Source organism: Equus przewalskii, chromosome 18, assembly GCF_037783145.1.
Source record: "Equus przewalskii isolate Varuska chromosome 18, EquPr2, whole genome shotgun sequence".
Taxonomy (NCBI): Eukaryota; Metazoa; Chordata; class Mammalia; order Perissodactyla; family Equidae; genus Equus; species Equus przewalskii.
Window position 1 is genome coordinate 19,793,524 of NC_091848.1, and position 16,047 is coordinate 19,809,570.

Below are 16,047 nucleotides of genomic sequence, written 5' to 3' on the forward strand. Positions count from 1 at the left end.
ATCGCTGGGCTCCACCATCATGTGTCTTTCTCCAAACAGTGTGATAATTGGAGGCCAGCAGACATAGGTTTTCTAAATATAAACAAATATGTGAGTCTCCTGGAGGCATCATTTGTCATCTGGAAATAATAGCACTATGCACCTTGCAGAGTTTTCATAATATAAGCAATAACATAGTTATGCTTATTATCTCATGATAGACGCAGAGATAATATATGCCAAGTGCCTGGCGTCTAGTAGCTCATAGAGTATAGACTAGCTAATATCACGTCCAGTTTCATGCTTACCATGAATATTGTGCTCGACCGAAAGGAAAGCCGTGAGTGACCGTGCATCCCTGAAGGACTCACCTTCCTTCTTTCTTTTATTCTATTTGTTTTGTGGGGTTTTTTTTTAGATTGGCACCTGAGCTAACATCTGTTGCCAATCTTCTTTTTCTTCTTCTTCTTCTTCTCCCCAAAGCCTCCCAGTACATGGTTGTATACTCTAGTTGTGTGTGCCTCTGACTGTGTCATGTGGGATGCCACCTCAGCGTGGCCTGATGAGCGGTCCCATGTCCCTGCCCAGGATCTGAACTGGCGAAAGCCTGATCCACAGAAGTGGAGCACATGAACTTAACCACTTGGCCACGGGCCGGCCCCTGTTCTATTTGTTAAATACCATTTTAACTTTTATATGTGATTAACAGTTCTACTATAATTCATGTTTCTAACTCCCTAGAAAATGATTATTATGTAGAAAATAAATAATAATAGCTAACTACTCTGATTCCTAGAAACCTGGCCTCTAGGAGCCAGAGAGTAGCTGCCACCACCGCAGCTGTGATTTTCTCAGACAGAGACTCAGCCGCCATGGGACAAACTCACAGCTTCGGCAACAGTAGAGTGTATTTAAAAAATGAAGTTTTGCCACCAACATGTCACATCTGTCAGCATTAAGGAAAATAGAATTTTGGTAGCCAAATCTGAACCAAAATTTTGGGAAAATATAGTATACTACAGAGTGTGAAACCATACCAAAATTATATTTTTGGAGAAGAGATTTCACAGGGAATATGAAATGAACATCAATTAGAAAGCCATGTTTCCCTAAGGCAGTGGCTGTCAACCCTAGCTGTGCATTAGAAACAACTAAGAGGCTTTTAAAAAATTGAGTGCACATTTCTGAGGGAGGGACCATGCTTGCATGTTTTTCAAAAGATTCCCAGTTGATTTTATTGTGCAGCCAGCGTTGAGAACTGCTGCCCTATAGCAACAGAAACCTGGTCTTATTTGAGAGTCAATCTACTGAGAGCTATTGGTTGCTGTTGATATAGAGTTCCCAAACTCAAAGTAATGGATTTAACTTCCGTGTGTACCTCTTCTAGGTCTTTTCGCCATCCCTCTAGAAATTCCACCATAAAGAAAGGAGCCCCTGGACCACCATCCTCTAAGATGTTTATATGGACCAGTGGCCGGACCTCTTCATCTTACAGACACGATGAGAAAAGGTAAATCACTGGGACTCTGGGGACTTTTCAGAACCATTTAACCTAGCTACCTGGAGAGGATGCCGCGGGGAAAGCATTAGGCAACTGAGCTTTATGTCGTGCAACTGTTAATATGGAATGGGCTAGGCATTGAGGGAGTAGGGTTTCTGACACTTTGTCCTTCCTCCCCCTTGCACTCTTCACGCTCACTCCCACCACATAACTTTCCAAAGGCTGTTCTGTCAGAAAAGTCCTTCACACAGGCACACACACGCCCAGTCATCACTTAGCTAACTTCAGATAGCCACTCAGTCAGAACCTCCCTCCAGCCTCTGGACCAGCACATGCTTTGTGTTTTACTCCCCATCAAATTTGCAGCACCTATCGCTGTACTTGGCACATAGTAAATGCTCAGTAAATACTGAACTGAAGTGATGAAAATTGCATTTCTAGGCACTGGACATATGGCAGGAAAGGAAAGTAGAAACTATGAGAGGGTGAGAAGAGGATGGACAGATCCATGGAGCCCTCAAAGTCGTTGGAAGAATAGCCTGGGGTAGGAAAGAAATGGGGAAATAAGAAGAAAAATAAAAGGTCAAAGGCAGTGTTACTAAAAGACAAAATTATAAATATGCAGCTCAATCCAACTGTCCCACTGGGTTTAGGGAGTAAATGCATTCATAAAATTCTCTGGCCAATTTTAAACATTTGGTTTCTCTCCATTTGTTTCCTTCTTCTGCGTCTCTCTCTTTCTCATTGACCTTGTACTATGACTTGTGTTTGGTGAAGCTAAATTTTAAACACAACTGCCTGTACTAGCACAGTGCAGCTTAAGCAAGGCTCACCTGCCTGCAGAATCTGATAGAAATCAGGACTGATAAATTGTGCTGGGCACAAGAAGAGGAATCTGAGGGAGGTTTACTTGAATGTAGTTTTGGGAGCTGGTAGTTTTATTTTTCTTTTTAAAATCTGTATTTCCCTACAGATAAAGTCCTTTGAAAAATTTCTGAAAGCAAAATTGTTCTTCACAATAATTATATATTAGAGCAGAAATTTGGAAGTAGCTTTAGTATTCACAATAGATCTCTGTTAAATAGATCACGGGACGTAATATATCACTTAGCACTTAAAAATGCTTTGGCATAATATTAGCTGAAAAATCAAGTTGAAAAATTGCATACAAACTATGATTGCAGGCACAAAAACGTATGCATTGGGAAAAGCCAGGAAGGAAAGTATGTTTTTACTTCTCTATTTTCCAAATGCTTTGTATATCTTATTTTATCTTAATTATGGAAAAAATAATGATATGATGTTTACATAAAATTACAGCCTGTAAGGCAACCAGTGTTTGAACAAAGTCCCAGTGTTCATCATGACACAAGCAGATGAACTGAAAATGTACTATCTGTGCTCATCTCTAGGTTTTCACAGGCATTTTCTGTTCTTTCTTTCTTGCTGAGGAAAATTTGCCCTTAGCTAACATCTGCTGCCAGTCTTCCTCTATTTTATGTGTGGCCGCTGATGAGTGGTGTAGGTCTGTGCCAGGACACTAAAACTGGACCACTGAAGTGGGGTATGCTGAACTTAACCACTAGGCCACAGGGCCAGACCCCTCACATGCTTTTTCTTGATGCATAACCAAGTTGTGGTTTTTTTGTTTTTGTTTATGTGTGTGAGGAAGATTAGCCCTGAGCTAACATCTGTTGCCAATCTTCCTCTTTTTGCTTGAGGAAGATTGTCGCTGAGCTAACATGTGTGCCAGTCTTTCTCTATTTTATGTGGGATGACAAGTGGTGCTAGGTCCGTGCCTGGGGTCTGCATCTGTGAACCCTGGGCCACCAAGGTGAAGTGCCTGAACTTAACCACTACACCACCAGGCCAGACCCCTCAAGTTATTTTTTATCTGCTTCCAAGTCAACTAAGCTAAACCGTCTTTCAGCAAGATGGTTACTGTAAGACTAAAATTTCATGTGTTGCTTCAAAATTTCACAGTTTGTATGTAGTCTTCTCATTTCCTCAAAAAAAAAAAAGGTCCACTGGTCCACTGCCAGTGATGGTGCAGAACACCTGAGATTTTGCTGCCCTGTAGCAATACTGTGACTGTCAATGGCCAGCCCTCCTAAGATTTTGAAGCCTTCATCAGAGCAGGTGAAGGTGATGTATTTGCTTCACATCCTATTTATTCTCATCAAATAACTTAATTAAATACATTTTGATATGTATATATTTTTTGCAGATAAAGGGATTAACATTTAAGAAGTAATTACTGTGAACTACATGTTTTACGTTAAACGTTCTCTTTTCATTTAAAAGATAGGGATTATTATGCCCATTTTACAGATGGGGAAGCTGAGGCTCAGAGATTTTTAAAAACTTCCAAGAGTCCAACAACTAGCCAGCGATGGAATCAGGATTTGAACCCAAGGTCATACTCTCTCCCCTGCACCCCATGGCTTACATAGGCTCTTGTCAAACATGAGATATTTGCACAGCAGTGAACAGCCAAGCCCACAAGAGGAAAATTGAGTTAAGATAGAGCTGAAAATTGCATGTCAAAGGACATAATAAACATGTGAATACGATATTTTGGCAATATTTGTGGAGTTAAAGGGAGCAAATAATTAGCTTCATATTCTGCACCAATAAGATTCCATGAAACTCTTAAATTACTACTTTGCTTTTTTTATTTTCAAAGTAGGATTCCAGTAACTATGAGATTTAAAATAATTAAAACATTGACTATAAGTAAATATAGTTTTCAGCAAACTTTATTTATGCAATGGGGATGCCAAGGCTTATGAAATCCATCTACACGGCTTTGTACTACAAAGACAAAGACAAATGGAAAAAAAGCCAACAAATACAGCAATAGAATCTGCCACTCCACCAGTATCTTTAGTTTGATGTTGGTTCATTCGTCTGTACCTCTTCCTTGACCACATCTTCATCTTCACTGCCTAACTCACAGACTCTCATAGGAGAAGACAGATGTTAAAACTGGGTTTGAACAGCATCTATTGCTCTGCTGAAGATGCTCTTGGTGGTACTCGTGGTGATAATGAAGGTGATGGTGGCTAATATTGAATCTAGATAATTAAGGTCCTCAAGTTAATTATTTGGAAATAAATTAACTAGATTGTCTGGCAGGACTGCCCAGAACTGCTGGTAATTGTTCCGCCCTCAGTTTCTTCTCATTCTGCTGACCTGCCCTCTGTGTGTTCGGCTTCTCCAGCTGTCCTCCTGCAGCAGTCCCTGAGGCCGGGAGCCAAAAGTCCTCAGCTCCACTCCACACTGCCTATTCCCAAGTCTTGTCAGGATATTGGCTTCCCTGGGATTCCTCAAGAGGTGAAACATTGGGAAATAGCTTGAGGAGAGGCCAAGCAACTGAGTGGAAGGAAAAGTCCACCAAAAATTCTGAAAACAAATGTTTTATAGTTCAAGGGAAATTGAAGTCAATTTTACATTTTTTTCATTCTTTTAATTCAAACCAGTCCTTTTTCTGGTCTCATCCACTATATGCAAAACACTGATTTCCATCCTTATCCTCCATTTCACACACACACACACAATATGAAGGAAAATGTTTTCTTCTCTGAAAACCTTCTTTGGTAGGTGAGCTTACTCTAATCTTTAAATTGCAGGTGCCAAAATAAGACAATAGGCACAATCACTAATTTAGGATTTAAAGAAGAGAGAGGTTATTGGCCAAGGACATTACAGCTGAATGTGGAGCAAATATTCTTTGGATTGCTTTTATTAAATATCGAACTCATACAAAGGAATATTAATCACATGTTAACATCCAAAGAATGATGATATCATAAACATCTGAGTGACCTTCATTGAGCTTAAGAGATAAAACAATCAGAATTCTTGAAGCCCTTGAGGAGGCTTCCCTAACAGCATCCTCCTGCCTATCCCAGCCCCCACTCAGAGAAAACCACCATCCTGAATTTTGTGATTATCATTCTCTTGCTTTTTTCTTCACCAATTTGTCCCATTTGAATCCTAAAACAATATATTATTTACTTCTGAATGTCTGAAGACTTTATATAAATGGAATCATACCGTATGAATTGTTCTGCGACTTGCTTTTTTCACCAAACATTGCGTTCCTAAGATTTATCAGTGCTGATGTAACTATAGCTCGTTTTCTCTGATGTGTAGTATGGCGTCATATAAATATACAATCGTGCTGCATGACAATATTCTGGTCCATGACAGACCACATAGGCAATGGTGGTCCCATAAGATAAGTACCTTATAGCCTGGGTGTGTAGTAGGCTTTACCATCTAGGTTTGTGTAAGTACACTTTATGATATTCATACAACAAAGAAATTGCCTAACGATGCATTTCTCAGAACTATTCTCATTGGTAAGCGACTCATGACTGTACTACCATTTATTCATCCAATCTACTGCTAGCAGACATTGCATTATCTCCAGTTCTTTTTATACCAACTATGCTGCTATAATACTTCTTGTTGGTGTCGCCCTGTACACATGTAAAAACATTTCTTAGGATATATTCCTAACTTGGGAATGGTTGGTTCAAACCTATGTCCAGCTTCTGCTTTACCAGGTAATGCCATTGCTTTCCAAAGCAGCCGTGGATGTGACTCCATTGGTCTACAGCCTTCCCTAGACTTTTCAGATCTTTAATTTTCATCAATCCACAGGATATTGTGCTTTCAAATCCCATTTCTCAGATTGGTAAGAAGATTGAGCCTATTTCCCCAGGCCTTTTCTGTGAAGTGCCTGTTCAAATATGTGGACCATTTTTCTACTGGCTTGTCTTTCTCTTATTGATTTGTAGGAATTCTTTAGAAAAGTCTCTATTAACCTTTGTCTGTTTATTGTGTGCAAATAGCTTCTCCCAGTTTACTTGTTTTCACTTTCTTTATGATGCCTTTTCATGTACATATGTTCTTCATTTTAATGTGTTCTAAGTTAGCAATTTTTTGAACATTTTGAAATCCCTTCCTACTCTAAGTCCAAAAGGATATGCTCTCATACAGTTTCCTTGATAGATTGTAGCTTTGCCTTTCACAATTAACTGTTTAATCATCTGGAGTTGACTTTTGTGTGTAGTGTCAAATAGGCATCCAATTTTTTTTTCTATATGGATAACCAATTGCCCCAGCACCTTTTGGATAGTTTATCCTTCCTCAATGATCTGAAAGCACACCTGTCACATATTAGGTTTCCATATATGCACGGATATGTTTCTGGATCTCTAATCTGTCCCATTGGTCAATTTTGTCTCAGAAACCCCACACTTGAGCTTGCAAACTCGCATTATGATACATCTAGATATCTGACAGGACAAGTCACCGGCTTGTTCTTTTGTAATCAGGAGTGTATTTGCTGTTCTTAGACTTACGCACGTCCATACACATTTTAGAATCAGCTTGTCAAGTCACACTGCCCCACTTCCCAAAACAGCTCCTGGGATTTTTTACTGAAATTTTATGAAATCTATTAATTAATTTCTGGTAAATTCACATCTTTATGTCTTTCTCTGAATCTGATTAATCTCTACATTGTCTTCCCTAGTATCTCCCAAAGTTTTATAATTTCTCCAAAGAGAACTTGCACATAGTTCTTTAGATTTAGTCCTAAATACTTTCTTTTTTTAATGTTTAAATTACATTTTCCTCTTTTGCAGGTATATGAAAGGCAAATGGTATATCAACTTTTGTTTAAACTATGCTGAGTTTTCTTATTAATTGTAATAATTTATCTGTAGATTCTTTTGTATTTTCTTCATAATTATATCATTGGTGGATAATATATTTTTGTTTCTTCTTTATCAGCAAATATACTATTGATTTACTTTTTCTTGCCTTATTATACTAGCTGGTAAATCATGAATAAAACAGGTGACAGCGAACGTCTTTTCTTTGTTCCTCCTCATAAAGCGGATTCTTCAAACATTTCACCATTAGGTATCAAGTTTACTATAGGTGTTTGCTCTAAACCATTTATCACATTAGGGATGTTCCTATCTATTTCTATTTTTATAAGAGTTTCTATCATGAATGGACGTTAAATTTTATCAAATATGTTCTCAACATGTATTCTATTATCATATGATTATAACCCTTTAATGTATTTATGTAATATGTTATATTAATAGATAATCAAATGATGATCAACACTGTATTCCTGGGACAGCCTTAACTTGATCATGATGTATTTTCATTTTTATATATTGCTAAGTTTAGTGAGCTGACTTGTTTTTTAAATTTTTGCATTTATGTTTATGAGTGAAATTGGCCTGTAATTTTAGGTTTTGTGTTGTCTGATTTCATTTTGGTATCAAAATTTACTAACCTTATAAATAGGTTGAGTAGCATTCTGTCTATTTTTATAACCTGGAATGACTTGTATGATATAGGTCAAACTCACCTATAAATCATCAGAGCCTGGTATTTCCAATAAGATGATATTTTTAATTTATGATTCAACTTTTTAGTGATTTAGAACTACTTGGATTTTCTAGTTATTTCTGAATCAGTCTCAGTGAGTTATATATTTGTAAGAATTTGCTGTGTATTGCAGTAGGTTATAAATTTTAAAGTTTTCACATCTTGCTATAAAGTGTTTTAAATATCCTCTGTTATCCTTCTTATCCATTCTTTATCTGCACTTACGTTTTTTTAATTTCTGATATTTATTTGGGCCTTCTGTATTTTTTTCTTGATTAGTCTTGTCAGAGGTTTGTCTATGTCATTAGTCTTTTCAAAATTAACATTTGAATTAATTGACCCTTTAATATAGTTTATTTTGTATTTCATTTATTTCTGCTCATGTTTATTATTTCCTTCCTTATATTTTTGTTTAGTATATTCTGTTAATCCTTTTATAACTCCCTGAGTTGGATGTTGAGCACATTAATTTTCAGGCTTTCTTCTTATCTAATCTAAGCATTTAAGATTATATATTTCTAAATACATATTGCTTTAGCTGCAACCCACTAGTTGCTCTATAGTGTTTTTCTTATTCAGTTATAAATATGTCCTAATTTATCATGTTTTATTCGACGACCCATGAGTTTTTTGGACCTATATTTTTATTTCCATAGATAAAGTCATTCTAGTTATTTTTTTGTTATTTATTTCTACCGTTGTTGCACTAGACCCAAATAATGTGGCCCATGAAAGATAATACTTCTCAAAAGCTCTTTAGGTTATAAGGACACCCTAACTTATTTGAATGATTCACATAATTTTCTGTTCTATATTTTTCACTAAAGACTTTTATCAAATTTAATATGCTAATAGATCAGGTAAAAATAAATAAGAATTAGAAATTAATACATCATTGGGAAATTGTGTGACCTGATAAGTTAAAGGCAGGACTAAAATGAATTAGCTCCTACTTTTATTTCCATAATTTTGTTCTCATCCTTAGTCTCTTATCCATAAAATGTTATTACAAGACTTCCTAGGAAGTCCTGTGTATTAATAAGTTGACAATAATAATACTAGGTTCACGGACAAAATCCCTCATGTTAATGACTGTACTAAGTAAGTACGACTGTTCCTTGTTCCCGAACTCAAAAGCACATTCCTCCCAAGGGAATATACACTTTAAAAGACTGAAAACAGAATAACAATTAATCAGATTGGACCATATTAGTATATACCTACTAGCTCAAGGAAAGATTATGAAATCTGGAAATAATAGAAGATGAGGCTAACATACAAAGAAGCACATCTCAAAAACATGGAAGGCTTTAGTGGACAGAAGACAGAACAATGGCTGTTTTGATCAGTGCTCTGCCATATGAGATAAGAGGTTGAGTGTTCCTGGAGTAGAAATCCGTAGCAACTCTGTTCATGTCAGCTCAGCACTCAGCAATCCATTGCCCCACAGATTCACTCTCTTAGGATCTAAGAGAAGGCACTTTTCTTTGAAGTCTAGAAACTAGAGCTCTCAGGGCTTGGAAAGCTTGAAGATTTGCTAGCAGGAATACTAAATTTGTTGGTGGCAGAGTCCCATGGTCACTGATAGGAAGAGAGAAGCCAGGAGTCTATTCTATCGGTGGTTCCCTGATTTGTTTGGTTTCAGTTGGCCTTTTAGCCTCCTGTGCTGCCTACCTCACAGTCTAATCACATTGTAGCTATTTCTAGCCCACACAAAAGGAATACATTTTGTGAGCCTAAGAAACGCAAGAGACTGAGCCTGCAAAGATGAATGTGGTCTGGCTCTAACCCTTGAGCCAGTGTTCATTGGGCCAGAGTGGCATAAATATAAACTTTCAGTATGTTAAGTATCATGTGTAAGTTTCTGAGGGGTCTCGCCCAGGTAATTTCAGATATAGATAATTCTTCCGTTCTCATTCACATCTTCCCTACTTCGCTTTCCTATGCCCTCCAGCGCCCCCTCACCTCTCTGACAGCTTCAGGACCCCTTGCAGACCTGTCTCCCTGCCCTCTTTGTGTTCTAGTACCCTTGCTGTCTTTTGTTTCTCTGATTACCTAGAGAGTCTCATTAAAACCCAGTTTTAATTGTTATTTCTGGACACAAATGATGCCCTGATCATCTCCTCTGCCACTGCTTTTTTTCAACCCCTCTTTATCTAACACTTCAAACACTGAGAGAGTTTCAGAATAAGTCTCTTTCCCTCCAGATGTAAGCCCTTCTTAATAACCGAGCACACTAAGATGAATGATCTTTCTAAAGTTCAAATGAAATCATGTCACTCCATTGCTTAAATTCTTTTAGTGGTTGCTCTAACTTCAGAAGACACACGAGATCCTTTATCTCTGGCCGCTGCGTATCTAACCAGCTCTCTGCCTGCCATCCACTACCCACCAGACCCTGGAATCCAGCCACAGTCAACTTTCCCTATTCTCTCACAATCTGCCTGGATACCCTACCCCTGCTCCGTTTTTGCTCACCGGAAGGTCGCTTCAGTCTGTCACGGGACCTTTAGCCATTGCCACCGAAACCAAGTTATGGCCTCCAACTGGAAGGCTTCTAAACCATCTTCACGCTAATAAATCATAGTCCTGGGTCAACTTATCTATGAATAATCCGCTGAATGCCCGTTTCAAGGAATTCCCAGTACAGTGATAGACAATTTGTCTGAAGCCAATTTGCCAAAGAATTGATTTGCCAGACAATCATTTTGATAAATTTATCAAATTTAGCTATATACCAAAAACTTTGTATGATTATTGTAACCCTACATGGTTCTACGGGTTAATAGGAACTAAAAAGGCTGCAGGGGGCCCAGAGTTAGGGCCTTTATATTCTCCCTCTCTGTCTCTCAGTCTCTGCAGCCATTGTCCCTCTATCTCTCTGCCCTTCCGTCCTTCCCTCCCTGTGTCCCAGACACCCTTGGCCTCCAGTCTCCCCTTCCTTCTGTCCCTTGGTCTTTCCCCACTGCCTCTGCCCCAGCCATGCCCTGCTCTCTCTGTTTCCTAGCTTCCCTTCCTCTCTGCCCCTGGATTTCCCCCTGTCTAGGATCAGCAGGCCAGACTGTGCATGATGCAGATTCAACTTCTCCCCCAACAGAGAGTCCCACCATTCTTACCCAGATCCCTGTTATTGCAATAACAGGACCAGAGCAGAGACAAATTAAATAATTTATAAAATAATGTTATAAGGACCAAAAAAACTGTAAAATAAAACTTAACAGAGTCTTCCAAAAGCTGAGAAAAATTCCCATCCAAAATCAATTACCGTAACCTTATGAATAGTTAAAAGGAACAAATTTTGCTTAATTGAGAAAGTTGACAAACCTATCAAAGTAGTCATAATGTGAAATTTGCCAGAAGAATCTCAGAGATGCTAAAATGTTAGCAAAACCGCAGATGACTCTAAAAAGGATTTGAAAAAAATCAATATAAACTGAAAGTCTCACATATGAAATGCTAAATTTTTGTTATATCTATTAGAAGAATATATTCACACACATAGTCAAGAAAGAGATCTATGAATATATTCATAAGGATATGTTTATAAAGAGACTAAGCCTCCCTAGGAAACTTAGCTTTTTAAAAAAAATGAAATAGATCTTAAATACTGCTAAAAAGAATATATTTATAAGAAGAATATACTCTATGATTAAGTGTATTTTTAAAATATAGTCTTAAAATATTCATCAGAAAAATGTATTCATATTCATTTACTAGACTTAGAATAATACTCCTTAAAATAATTCTTTGTTAAATCTGTAAATGTGATAAAGTGGGCAAATTATTCATCTAGCAAAGTGATCCTTCAATGAATCAGTGAATTGGCTAATTTTGGTGAATTAGCCATTCAGTAACTACTCCTTTGGCAGACTGGCCCCCAGCATATTGACTGGCTTCCCTCTTGTACTCCTCTCTAATCAGTCTTATTGCGATGCTCTCTCAGGACGACGTCTTATTCAATTTGTACCCCCAGAACTTATCAGCATGTTTCATCTTATGAAGATGTAAAAATGGTGACAAATGAATAAACAAGTGAATTAATAAATGACCTTTACCCTGCCTTAACCTGAATACTTTTCTCCCAGCTGGCTAACTACCAAGGGAAACTGAATTTAAATGAGTGAAGGTCAAGGAGAAAAATCTTCCCTGCACATTTTACTTTTTATATCTATGTTTGTATATACATAGTCTCATAAGTAATTTTCTTATGAACTACAGGCTGAGTCCTAATATCAAACTTAGAGAAACTATCTAGATATGGAGCTTGAAATAAAATTGTATCATGTTGACTATTGCTGGGGGGAGAAGAGGAAGCTTTATTGGACAATTGAGATCTTGTTTTATGCAAGATATTTTGTTATACTTGGATTTGCCTTCTGGATTTATTAATAATTCCAGTTCTGCAAAAGGATTTGGACAGAATGTTCTCTGTATGTGTAGTAAAGATAGTAGTTAAGACTATCTACTATTCACTGTTGTCAACATGTATAAATGTTGACTGGTATCCACCATATTGATTCATAGTTCACCATGAAGCCAAGGCTGCCTCAACAGAGCTTAAACATACTGCCTTGTCAGGACACACCCAGGCTAGATCTGCCTCAAACTTACAAATCCAAATTCTTGCTCTATACCTACTCTTGGACACCCCACATATTCGAAACTGAATTTGTAGTCATGCCCCAGACTCATTCTTGTTCCTGAGATCTCTACTTCAGTGAACTATATTGGCCTTTGTTCCCTTATTTCTCTCCCTGCCCCCTTTTAAGTAGATTCAGAGAGAATAGACACAAAGATCCAAAGGGAGATGAAATGTCAGCTCTGCTAGTAGTGGCACAATAACCCCCAAAGTACAAGCCTTCCTAGTATGCAGGATGGTGTTTAGGCCTGAGGCCCAAAATATAGCATCATGCTCTTTCCCCTAGCATTGAAGACAACTTGGCATGGGAGGGCCCACCTAACTTATAACTTGGTCTCAGGCTGTGGACACTCCCTTCCCCAACTGGGGCTTACTACCTGGAGATAGGAAGGCCAAGGCACAGGAAGCCTAAACAAAGGCAAATCCAAAAGAATGGGGAAAAAAATGTGCCATGCATGAGCAGTGATCTTCAAACTCACCCAAGAGATAGACCTGGCCTCTGACTATCAGGATCTGGCCCCTCCCACCAATCAGATTAGTTGCTCCTCCACCTGAGCTCAGGACACTCTGTTTGTGGAGGAGAGAATCTATAAATGCACAATCAGCCTCTCCCTTCTTAGCCAGGGCAGCAAAATTCCCCTCTTTAGAATCCTGAACAGTAGGGGAATAAGGATCCCTGTTTTAACCCTCTCTACCATTTTCCCAATCATCTAAGCCAAGTACTTGGGCATAATTCTAAACCACATCCTTTTTCTCATTTCCTCATCATCCGCTATGTCCTGTCAATCACCAAATCATGACGTTTCATCTCCTGGATATTTCTCCATACATCGTTTTCTTTCCTTCTACCCTACCTAGATCCTTGGTCCAGCCCTCATCGTCCTTTGCCAACACTACAGTAATAATCTCCTAATCCTTCTTTCTGATTTTAGTCTTGTTCCGTTTCTAATCTAATCTTCACACTGCAGCCAGAGTGACCACTCTGAAACTCAGTTCTGATCCTATCACCCCCTGACAGCTTCCCGTTAACTACAGGATGAAGGCCAAGTTCTTTAAATGACTTACAAAACCCTTCATGACCTGCTACCTTTCCAAACTCATGTGCTCCATCTCCCCTGTCCCATATTCATCCCAGGAATATTACAATGCTTGTAATTTCTGCCAGTCACCATGCAGTTGCAAATGTCCATCCCTTTGTTCACATGATTCCTTATGTCTGAAATATTCTTGACTCCTTGTCTCATTTGCTTAACTCTGATTCAACCTTAAAGATACTGTTTAAGGCATTACTCCTCCAGGAAGCCTTCCCTAACCTCAACCCTTGCTCCCGTCCTGCTCCCTCGGGCTGAAAAATTATTCCTCTTCTGTACTCTCTCTGTGAATAGCTCCCTTACTGAATTTACTACCTTATGTTGATATTTTTCTTCATCTCTGTCTTCCTATTGGTTAGAGGCCATATACCCAGTAACCAGAGGTTACCAGCACTCAAGATAATTTGTGGACTTAAACTGAACTCTTTGTTCTTCCAAATCATTAATTTATTCTTAGTTTATTCATTAATTCAGTAGTAATTTATTGATGGATTTCACCCCACTCACCCAATTCCATTTTGCTGAGTACTATTCCGATTTCCCAGATGCCTTTGGCCTGTGTGGAAACCAACCATTTCCCCTCTTCTCTACACATTTCAGAGCATATGAAGAACATTTGTTAACCATTTCCAAATTGTGATTTGTTTTTAAATTACCCACTTGAATCATTTTTATATGCTTCTTGTCCTGGTGACATAACTGACTGATTACACCGCATCTCTTTTATGGGTGTAGACTGACGTAAGTGATGCGGTATGACAGCCTAACACTCTGCAACTGTGAGACTATTGCTTCCTTCTTGCTGACTTCTATCTGCAGAAAATGTAAATCTCAATGGCAGCCATCAGAATTAAATACATTTTGATAAATAATAATAGCAAAGGAACATCAGACTATTATTTTCCAGCAGGTCTTGGAAGCCGCTCAGACTCAGCCTGTCTCTTCCTGTTTCAGAAGTCTTCCTGCCCACTGTCTTCAGTTGCTCATGGGCACTGACGTTTTTTTTCATTCAAGTTTAAAGAGCTTTGATACAATCTTACATTTCCCAAGAAAATCTCAGAAAAGAATAGGAATATTTAGACGGTTGGATGGTGGCCAACATATGGAAGTCCAAAGCAGGGTGGGCCAGCTAGACCAGGGGCATTGGGTTTGGGAGCTGGAGAATAATGAAAGGTTTGGGCTCTCAGGGCTTCTGGCAATGAGGATAATGAGCGGCAAAGGGTGAGTGAGTGGGGGATGGAGCCAGGAAGGACACGTCATGATGTGGACCAAAGGCCTCAATTTAGCTATGATTCTCCTACCACAATGGGTCCACTCCTCAAGAAAAGAGTAAGATTTGTATAAACTACCTCAGGAAGAGAACTTTAAAATAATAATAATAACAGTAAGCTAATTGGTTAATTTTATTCTCTAATAACTAGATTAATAAATACATCTAAAACCTTTTGGAAATATGTTAAGTACATACATGCTCTCACATCTCTATAGGGAATCAAAATATTTAACAAGCAGCCCAGAAGGAACCAGCCAGCCAGAATGGATGCCAGCCATAAACAGCAATAAGGCCATCCTGGAGCACACAGCTAATTAGAAGCCCTGAATATACGCACAACTGCAGAAATAACAGGCCTCTCTTCCCTCCCCTGCAAGTTCTGGACTGGAGTCTACTCTGGTTTCTTTTCCAAGCAACAAGAATGACTAGTGATAAAAATTTAAAAGGAAAATCTGAAGTTATTCTTGCGTATATTGGCTTTTTGCCTGAAGCTAAAAAAAGAGGCATAAGAGTTTCTTTCTCCATTTTCAGCTTTCTATTTGTCCTCCTCTCTGTTCCCAGGCCCTAAAGGCCAGCAACTCCCCCGCTTCACACTCCGGCGATCCAAAGCTCCCTTCTCAAAATAGAAACGGACCGCCACCCCGCGCCGCTCCTTGGTCGCCTGCCTTGCCAGAATCCTTGAGCATTGCCCTTTCTCCCCATACTTTTCACTCTCTCCAAGTATCCTGCAACTTCTTACTCTTCTGCCTTCTCCTCCAGATCTTGCTTCAAATCCGACCCTCCGCTCATAAGCTTTCTACATGATTCATTTTCTTGCCATTCTGTCCTTTAAAAAGTCTTTGGAGACTAGCAGCAATTTTAGGATGTTCTGACGCTCATGTCGTGGAGCCGTAGCTCCCCACTCCATTTTTTCAATGGGAGCATTTGTAAATACCTTATGTCAGTCATTCTCCTGGACGATTTACTTTTGTCACCTCATTTAACCATTACAATGCGGTTAAACATTATTTACTCCTTGCAGGAAACCAGGAATCAGAAAGGCTGAGGACCCTGTTTTGATCACACAGGTAGTAAGCAGTGAAATCAGGTTTTGAACGCAGGCGGCAGTTGGACTCCAATCTCATGGCTTTTCTTACCCTAT

General features: G+C 38.7%; 1 protein-coding gene across 6 annotated transcripts in view; it reads left to right on the forward strand.

Annotated features, from left to right (window-relative positions):
- KCNMB2 (potassium calcium-activated channel subfamily M regulatory beta subunit 2) overlaps nucleotides 1–16,047 on the forward strand; it is a 224,279-nt gene that overhangs the window by 190,327 nt on the left and 17,905 nt on the right. For 5 of the 6 annotated variants that reach the window (XM_008522684.2, XM_008522762.2, XM_070582401.1 and 2 more), the window contains one exon: nucleotides 1,367–1,489. In XM_008522684.2, the coding sequence (XP_008520906.2) occupies nucleotides 1,367–1,489 (123 nt within the window). Of the gene's footprint in view, nucleotides 1–1,366; nucleotides 1,490–1,921; nucleotides 2,025–16,047 lie in introns of all 6 variants that reach the window. The other variant, XM_070582403.1, reaches the window with a different exon arrangement.